The 10101-nt window shown below is 41.4% G+C and overlaps 1 protein-coding gene across 3 annotated transcripts; it reads left to right on the top strand.

Annotated features, from left to right (window-relative positions):
- The first annotated feature begins 710 nt into the window (after positions 1 to 710).
- Positions 711 to 9334, top strand: LOC133121633 (AN1-type zinc finger protein 2A-like). 3 transcript variants are annotated; one of them, XM_061230944.1, is made up of 10 exons: positions 711 to 895; positions 3452 to 3510; positions 3965 to 4059; positions 4647 to 4778; positions 4891 to 5042; positions 5177 to 5299; positions 5854 to 5947; positions 6421 to 6497; positions 6941 to 7025; positions 9002 to 9334. In XM_061230944.1, exons 2-10 carry the CDS (start codon positions 3456 to 3458, stop codon positions 9038 to 9040), a joined length of 852 nt encoding a protein of 283 aa, XP_061086928.1. In that variant the 5' UTR covers positions 711 to 895; positions 3452 to 3455; the 3' UTR covers positions 9041 to 9334. The 3 variants fall into 3 exon arrangements, with proteins under 3 accessions (XP_061086928.1, XP_061086929.1, XP_061086930.1); XM_061230945.1 differs by having other exon boundaries at positions 6941 to 7075; XM_061230946.1 differs by lacking the exon at positions 3965 to 4059.
- The last annotated feature ends 767 nt before the right edge of the window (positions 9335 to 10101 follow it).

Here is a 10101-nt window from a genome sequence, read left to right as displayed (position 1 = left end):
ACTGGAGATTTTGCCATTAAAATGGGCAGTGTCTGAAAATATCTCCTGGGTCACAAATGTATTGTCTATACAGACAATAATCTCCTTAGTCATTATCATGCAGCAAAACTGGGGGTGTTACTCTTACAATGTCTCAGCTAACTCCGCCTTGCTTTGTCATATACCTCCCTTCTTAGCTAACTTGCAAGTGTTACTGAACACATACTGTATTTACATCCGTCTCCGTGGCATTGCTATAATTGCAGCGCAAATACATTTTTCAGTGTTTACTCGTTGGAATCATTGAGTAGAGGCGTTCCGCAGTCACGCGAAGAGACGCTCGTCCGACCGCAGTTTAATGAAACTTAAATTCATCTCCTCCATTCCCGTTTAAACAATAAGCACTAGGTATTTAATTATAGTTAATTTAATGATTTAGAACTGACTGCTTAATTGATTTCCTTACTCCTCTAATCCCACCCCCACGTAAAATCGATGTAAAAAGTTCAAAACAAAATATAATACAAATGAAAGTCCATTAAAAATACAAATAATACAAAACAAAATTGAAAAATAATTTTGAAAAAAAAAAAAATCAAACAAAATGGAATAATAAGTTTAAAAAGTTTTCCCTTTCAATTATACTTTTTTCCTTTGAGTTATACTTTTGACTTCATATAAGCTAAGCGTGCGCAGTAAAGGCTAGTTTACTGTTACTTCCGCCTGGGGGTGGATCTAGCCTCTCCCTCACCGCCTGGGCCCTCCTTCCCTCTCTTCCATTAGTAGTTTGTTGATCATTGTTGCTTGTAGTAAGAAGTCTGCATAGTCCAGTGGATTCGGTGACTACTTTGTCTCACGGAACAGAAGAGTATCTTGTAATCCGGTTGTATCGGGAGACAAACTAACGTTCTTATTGGTAAGTACGATGAAAACAAGTGGGTAATTTCTGAATTTCCTCTGCATCTATAGCTAGCTAGCTAGCGACCTAACATAGCAAAAACAGGACTGGTGGTATTTCTTACTATGCTGGATCAACGTACAGCATGCTACGTTAACTTAGCTAGCTATATTGCAATTTCCTGAACTGGTAAGCTAACCCCGTTAACTGAAACATTGGTGTCGGTCTTAGCTAGATAATGACCGGAGTTGATTTAGCTAGATAATTAGCGTAGTTGAGTTAGCGAACATTGGTATAGTTGTGTTAGTCTAACCCGGGTTCGATGGAATTCAGAAGGCTGTTGCTAACTTCGGATGACTAACGTTAGCTAACGTTAACTTTGCCAACTAGCTAACACATTGTAGACCCCGTTAGGCACGCAGAACCTTATCTGACTGTTATTAACGAATCGTGTTGCTTCTAGAAAGACTAACATAGCTAACGTTAGCTATCTTATCTAACGTAACTTAAAATAACGTACTGATAGCAGAGCACATAGATTAAATACAACGAAGTCTAGCTAGTCTAACTAGTTCTAACGTAACTTTGAGTTAATATAGCTATAGCTACACGGTTACGCTATATCGTTGACGTTAGCTGACACTTAAGTCTACCCGTATTACTAGCGTTACGTGTTTGTGTCAGGCTACATTACTTAACGGTAGTTGCTCCAGAACAGCATATACTTTTGGTAATGTTTACGTCACATCTAGCTTGACTCACGTTTACTTTTTTTTTTTTTATAAATGAATAAAGTGAACCACTGTTGAACATTTCAGGCACATCGGGCTACTAGCGAGGTAGCTAGTGTTTCTTGTCTTGCGGTGCTATGCCAGCTGTGATGTTTAGTTGTGTCGAGTCATGTAAATGTTTCTTAGTTAACGTTAACTAACCTAGCGTTAACTAAACTAACTTTTAGTCAGCTGGCTTATTACAAAGGCCTCTTTTAACGTCAACTGCCGCTACGAAGTGAATCATGATGTTACGATTGACGTACGTAGTTGGCGATCATTTACTTTGATCGGACAGTGAAAATCGCTAGCTAATATCTACTGGGCTACAGCGACGCGTAGTTAGCGTGATTCGGCATTTCTAGGAGAGACTGACGCAACATGACGTCACATCAATGACGTAATCCATTTGCTTATACCTCATGCAACTTTATTAAATTGTATGATTTAGGGGACGAAAAGACTTGACTAATCAGACACAGTTGAGTAGCTAAGTGTCACTCCCTTCGTGTAGGTATAAGAGATTTCAGAAATCTATTCCAGGTTTTTGATTGCCTTTTGAGTCTGTTATTTGTGTTTGTAAACATGAGGACCAGAGTCAAGGGGCTCCAGAATTATTGGCAGTCATAAATATGCACAAATTATACTGTAAACTAAAAAGTAATAGTTATTCACATGAGCTTTATTTGCCCGCATGTGTAAACTAAGGTAGTGTGCTTCATTAATGGAATCAACCAAACTTACATTTTTCAAATAAAAACAGGTTTCACAATTATTGGCACCCCTGGTTCTTACTTTATGCAAAGACCACTGGAAAAGATGACACCCACGAGTCTTGTCCTATAATTTGTGATGAGGAGGGCCATTCCTCCATGCAGGTCTTTTTGATGGGATTCAAGTCTAGAAAGGAGATTGAGATGGCCATTGCAGGACATAGATGATGGTTTCACTTAACCATTACTGTGTGTATTTTTATGTATGTTTGGAGTCGTTGTCCTGCTGGAAAATTGACCTATGACCAAGTCTCAGTTCTTAACAGAGACAACTGGATTTTCTGCCAAAATGTTGTGGTACTTTGTTGAATTCTTTGTGCTCTTTGATCTTAAATGGTGCCTCTGGACCACTGGCGACAAGACATAAATTACCCACCTCCACATTTCATATTTATTTGGCTTTTCACCATGCTGATGGATTACAAAGGGATTTAGCATGCTTGTTACCTAATTAGTATACTTTAGTAAAACAGGAAGTGGTGGAATGACCCAACATAGTTCCTTTAGTCTGAGTTGGACTTTATTAAGTAAAATTGTATTGCCAATTTCACTTTGTTTGATTTTATTTGCAATGATTGTTAGGGTTGCCATTCATTTTGGCATTATAATATTCAGAAAAACTTTTTGATTGGCCAGTTGTTCCTCTTATTGCAGAATCACCCATATATAAATACACAAAATTCTTCCCCTCAAAGTGTGTTATTCCTCTCACTTTGACAATTGAAATGGGGCATATAATTCTAAATTGAACAGCTCCCTGTTTGAATGTCCACTGGGAAGTGTAGGAAGAAATGTATGTCTACTTCACTAAAGTGGTGCCATAGCTCAAAGTAGCCCGGACCAAAAAATTTCTTCAAAAACATAGGCTTACATTTACTCTTAAAATATAATTGATAAATTACAGAATGTATAAATCAGATTCATTCTGAACTCTGCTATGTTTAGCTAAAAATCATGTTTTCTGACTACTGTGCTTTCATAGAAGTCTAGGGCTTTAAATAAATATTATAGAATTGATTTTGTCACTACAGTGCCATGGAGTTTCCAGACCTTGGAGAGCACTGTTCAGAGAAGTCCTGCAAGCGTTTGGGTAAGAAGTCCAACAGAAGTGTTGTGCTGTGTTCTTGGATTTTTCTGTCAGTTTTACTTCATAACTGCAAAGTCGCATTGTGTTCTCAGTTGACCTAGAACAGGTTAATGAATGAATGAGTGAATTAAATAAATAGTAAGGCATACTAGTTTAACATCTTGATAAAATGTTTGACATGTTGCATTCATCCAGCACCTACTACAAGCTGCAATGCGGTTCTTTCTTTGAAAGTGTAACTGTATAAATTGTAATGTTTTAACATAAATTAAGTATTAGAAAAGTAATTTATTTAGCTCAGTATGGACATCATTGAAAACTACAATTATCACAAAGTGATATATTGTTTGTGAAAGTCCAGTGTCTAAGTGACTCATTTATGTATTTTACATGGCTATTACAATTATTCCTCATTGGAAATGTTTTAAACGATATATATATATTTTATCTTTGACAGATTTTCTCCCCATGAAATGTGATGCTTGTGAAGAAATCTTCTGCAAAGACCACATTACTTATGATAACCACAAGTGTACTTCAGCTTATAAAAGGGTAATTGTTTTTGGAACCTCCTGTTTCTTGATCAGAAGCAACATATGTCAGCATACTTAAAGTGATTTTTTGCACCTTATGTACGCTCACATATGTTGTTCACACAAGGATCCCTGAGTGGCTGAACACAAGCACTGAGAAAATTGCAAGTGGGGCACAAAGTTGCCCCTGACAGCAGAGACTGTTGCACCAAATTAACTTGGATGGGTCTGTCAAGTGGCTTGGCCTACAAACCAAGCAGGCTTTATCTAATTGGTAACCAGGTCTGGCACTATTGCTTATATTAATCAGGTGAATACACCCCTGTTTATCCTGTGTTGTAAGTCTGCTCAATTAATGTAATTTATTTCATGTAAGTTCTTGCCTGGGCTGTCTCTTCATCTACACTGGCTTGACAAAATTGGCCTCATCCCAACTATAGTAGGACACCGCATTTTTCCTCTTTTCCTCATGACACTGCAGGCACCAGCAGTATATCAACTCTTGTCTGTGAAAGATGCTCCTCCAGATGGAAGTAAATGCTTAATGCAAGCAGGATGTTAGTACCCTTTGCAGATGTAGTATGAGGTAATTGTGTATTTCCACAGGATGTGCAGGTTCCAATGTGCCCCCTCTGTAACACCCCTATCCCCATTAAGAGAGGAGAAATGCCAGACATTAAAGTCGGGGAACACATCGACCGAGACTGTCGATCCGACCCTGCGCAGAGGAAGCGGAAGGTATTCGGAATGTCCTCGTTTAAACCGCTTAAACCTAGCTCTGAAGAATCAAGTCATTTCGTCTGACATTTCGTCCGCAGTGCTATGAGCTGTGCAACCTTCTTTCCTCTAGATCTTCACAAACAAGTGCTCGAAGGGGGGTTGCAAGCAGAAAGAAATGATCAAAGTGACCTGCGACCAGTGCCACTTGAATTACTGCCTGAAACACAGACACCCCTTAGACCACGACTGCGCCGCGGATGGTCACCCCGTCTCCAAGTCTGGGTGAGTGCAGTGGTCTGGCACGCTCCGACGGCCCTCGTGCCGTTTCCCCATCTCCCGGCGTGGGGACTCGAGTGCAGTGGTGGGTGTTGTGACTGTCGCTGTGTTTTTTTTTTTTTTTTTTTTTTTTCTTTCAGGCACGCTGCTCTAATGAGATCCCAGGGGGCCTCCTCCAGCAATTCCGGGCTCTCCGCCTCTCGAGCAGCCTCTAGGTCTGTTCCCAACGGTCTGAGTGGGAACGCCAGGGCCCAGCAGCAGAGGTGAGGAGCCGCCGCGGGAGATGATGCACCTCAAATCTGCATCCAGACCCTGAATTGGGAATATATTTTATTTCCCCCGGCTTGGCCAGGCTCAACAATGAGGCCTGCCAAGCGGCCCGGCTTGAGTTATATTACATACGGGCCAGTACATCATACATCACCTCTGTGCCACTAAATCCTTTAAGTTTTTATTTATTGGCATAGAAAAACCTTTGGCCAGTAACTGAAAAGACAGTGGCCTAGTGGGCCATTAAAAAATACACCTTGTCGTCATCAGGCCCTGCTTGATAAATACGACTGCTTGATGCATAAAGCGCAGCTTTGGTCTCTCCTATTGACCCGCCACAATTTGGTTGCAATACTTCATTGTACTGTCATCTGCATTCCTAGAGGTCTTGATCAGCTTTGGTGGTACATGGTACATGGCAGGTAATTAGAACTGCTATTACATGGCAAAATCTGATGCGTCAGTGTGTTGATGAAGATGGGGAGTGTGTGTAGAAATGGTGCTGGTGTTGAGCTTGTGTCTCTTTGCCTCTTCCCTCCCGCTCCAGTGCCCATCGGAGCCCAGCAGCTGCTGCCCCTGCCCCAGCACCCTCTGCAGCGCAGAGAGTGATCCCACAGTCTGCCTCTTTACAGGCCGGTCTGGTACGCTCCTTACAAACACACATACCCACAATCCCAATCAACTCTTCTTCTCCTATCTAATGCCAGGTATACAGTAACACACCCCAGTAACTCAATGAGTTGGCTGCTTCTAATCACGCTCGTTACCCCAGGTTTGAATATGCCGTACATGTATGAACGAATCGCATGTTCTGAAATGCTTGTGTACGATAGGCGAGTTCTAATGCCAGAGGTGTTTAGCCATGCATGTGCAACTTTGGGTTCTAAAGTCATCTAAAGTCTTTAGCCGCCATCAACTGCAGACTGACTCGCAATGATGTGTTGAATGACGTAGTTGAGTCTTGACTAGACCTGGCGGATGCTCTGACCCAGGAAGTCTGGGCTTGAGTTGAATGAGCTGGCTCAGGGATAATTGTGGTGATGAGGAAAGGCTGGTAGGTGTGCTGAAAGGTGCTCCACTGCACTGCTAACAGCTGTATTTCTTGTCTGCCCAGAGCGAGGAGCAGGCTCTGCAGAGAGCTCTGGAGATGTCCCTGGCAGAGTCGGCCCGCAGCACTCAGCCAGCTCTGAGGTAACCAGCCCACCCCAAATGAGGCCCATGAACCCTGCCCCACCTCCAGTAGTCCTACCATGTGCTGGGGTCTGCCTCTATGGAAGAACCCTTATCACAGTGAATGTGTTTAGCCTAACACACAGCCACTCTACATTTACACATTGTTTGCGCATGTGTGTGTGAATGTGTTTAGCCTAACACACAGCCACGGTGCCCCACCTCCAATAGTCTTACGACCATGTGCTGGGGCCTTCCTCTATGGAAGAACCCCTAACACAGTGTGTGAGAGACATTCCAATGAAAGATGTGTTTATTAACAGAATGGGGAGTAGGATGATGCCTTTTTGTATGCATGTTCATTTGCACACATTGTAGATGGAAGGGGTGTTATTTCACGGTGCACTCGTATGAGTGTATGCATATCCGTGTGCGTGTACCCACCTCTCTGGCTCATCTCTCAGTCCACAGGAGCAGGAGGATCTGGCTCTGGCTCAGGCCCTCGCTGCCAGTGAGGAAGAGTTCAGACGCCAGCAGCAGAGACAGCAGGTATCCAGTGCCCTTCGCAGTCAGTAGCATGCTAACAAGACCTAACCTAGGTACTGTACATGAGCTCTGTTCATGTACTCTGCTGTTCTTCTTCATTAGTAATTTGTATGGAGTGTGTATGTGTGCTACACATTATAATATTACAGTCACTCAATCACTGTCTGCTCCTCACCGCTTTTGATCATATTCAAGATATCAATAGATCAGAAGACCAGCGGACCAAATTATAGATTTTTTAAAATTTATTTCAAAGACTGAATCCCCACAATCTGAAGTATATGATGTACTGAGTATTGAGAAGTTTACAATTTGTTGGGAATTACACCCGTACTCTAAAAGGGTGGCACAGTGGGTAACACTGTCGCCTCACAGCAAGAAGGTCCTGGGTTCAAATTCCTGTGTGGAGTCTGCATATTCTCCCCATGTCTGTTTGGGTCTCCTCCCACCATACAAAGACATGCACATTAGGCTACTTAACAGGACATTGCTGCAAAAGAGCATGTGTGCTCAGTCAAGCTACCCTGTCAGTAGTAGGCCAAGAGGAAAATGTAGCCAGCTGGGGGGGGGGGGTTTCAGATGATGTTGCTAAAATATCAGAGTTTCATGCACGCCACCTTTTATGGCTTAGAGTGGCTGCACTTTTCGAAAGGCCACGACTGGTGGTCGATACATGTCCTCTGTGCGGGCACTAGCTGGGCGACATCCGACCAAAATTAGACTAATGAAAAAAATAACAGGGGCATTTTCTTCTAGAAAGTAGACGGCACAATTTGTTTTTATGGTATCTGATCTCCAGCAACTCGTATTTGTGGGAGTTGGCTTAATGGTATGGGTAACAGTTAGCCTATGTTTGTTGAATGAAACTTATTTTTAGTATATTGATGAATAGCAAATAGTTTTATTTCAGCATCTTTTAGAGAGCGGCAAAGATGTGTGTGCAGACGCCAGTGACAAGCGAAGGAGAATAAACCTGAACATGACACCTCTGTATTTTGAATAAAAATTAGTTTGATTTGTATTAGTCACAATAATTAGTCATGCCAACCTTCAACATTTATTAGTCAATCGTATTATTATTTTTTCCAATGTGAATACATGTTTACAGATAATTGGTTTCAATAGGCAACAGTACCTGCCTTAATACAAAAATGTGCTCTTCAAAGTCCCATTCAGCTTGCAAGTTTGAGTAAAGGATTCATTAATGTGCTACACCCCTGTATCTGTGTGTATGTTAATGAGTACTGGCCACCATAATTATCTATAAATTAAGGCTCTAGATGACATGAAATGGCGGTCAGATGTCCATCAGAAATGCAAAACCCCTCAGCTTCCAGTGAGGGTTACATCCCCTCCGAACTTCCAACATTTGTATCTCTACCAATGTCACAATCAAACCTACACCCTTGGACTCTTCCCAGTCCATGTCAAGAGACGCCAATGCTCTCCTAAGCTCCTCATAGACTGTTGTGTCAATTTGAACTAATTTATTAGGGCATGGGCTTCTTCCCCCTCTATCTCTGCACTGCATGGGAGGTGCTCTGTGATGCTGGCACTGGGGCTCTCTGTGAATGTGAGGCTGAATGGGGCCTGACTGGCTCTGGTTTGGAGGCTGACCGATCCCCCTCTACAAAACCAAATACCATTCCAATATGATATTTCATCATTCATATTCTTCACATTAATTTAGGATACAAATGGAATCACTTTGGTCTTTCTTAATAATAGAATACCCTATTGGTAGAATCATAATTAAGCACCAATCAAATTTAGAGCATGTTTGCCCATTCATAGTCACCGATGAATCAAATTAACTCTATTAATGTTCCTGTTATGTAGCCTAAATAATATGCACACTTCACATTACATAATGTAAAACATTCTATCGGCAACATGAATTGTATTTAATGTATTTTCTTCTGCAGCACCAAATGACGCATGGGGTCACTAAATATATACTCTCCTCTTCACTTTCACAGGGCAGGGAATCCAAACAGTCAAACTGCAGCATATCGTAGCACCTCACCCTCCAGAGTGCCTCAACAAGGCTCCACAGATCCGCCGTCAGGACACGGACAGCCTGGGAATGTTCTTTTAATCAGGGATCCAGGGTTACTCAGCCACATTTAACTGACCAAATGATCAAGCCAAAAAGAATCATTGCTCACTGCTTTGTTTTTGAAGCTCTTCTTACAGATATGCATCATGTCACTTGTATCAATGGATCTTTGTAAATAATTTATATATACTGGTATTCTTAATCAAAACTTTAAACCGAGCTGTTGAATAAATTATTTTAGACGCTAATACAAGTGTTTCGTTTTATTAATTGTTTAAATGTTTCTTGTTGGTAATGATTATTAGAGGGCGCAGCCAGGTTGTATGATATGAAATACACGGTGAGTAGGCACTATTAATACTTCTCCCCACTGGGCAAGTTTGTGCTTGTAGACATTTTTACATTTGCAGGAAACCAGTACAAACATTGAATTATGAATTTAAAGTTGCTAGAAGCGTGTAATTTCCCCCAAAATAACGAGGCAGAGAATGGGAGGTAAATGCTGTTTTTGGTGATGTCCATCTTAGAGATTTGTGTTCTAGATTAGTAGATCTGGTTTCTATAGACGCAGACCATTTGTAAATGTTTATTTAAAGCCAAACAGTGTCTGCAAAGAACCAGAGTCTTTTTGCTGTCCTGTCAAGTGGATAATTGAAGAGGTGCTCAGATCATCACGGACTGCTTTAACAAAAGTACATCACTAGGTGGCAGGCTTGTACCACAATTGTGGTTCTTCTGGTTGTGCAACGTACAATGTGCTTTTCCGACACACCCGTGACTGATACAATGCAGCATCTTCCAATGGACTGAAAAAGGAGGGGCTCATGTGTCAGTATTTTAGTATGAACTAAAGCGCATGTTTTTATACCACATTTTCAAACTTGAAATTGGAATTTACTTTCCACTGCCGCAACACACACTTCTCTAGCTCACTCGCTAGTAACATTTCTTCATATATTGTCTGAATATATTAGCATTTTATTTACTTTTGAGGCACATTTTCATTTTATGCCTCTATAT

This window comes from Conger conger, chromosome 2 (assembly GCF_963514075.1).
Source record: "Conger conger chromosome 2, fConCon1.1, whole genome shotgun sequence".
NCBI classification, from domain to species: Eukaryota; Metazoa; Chordata; class Actinopteri; order Anguilliformes; family Congridae; genus Conger; species Conger conger.
Note: the sequence above shows the minus strand (reverse complement) of the source record. Positions and strands in the feature narration are given on the sequence as shown.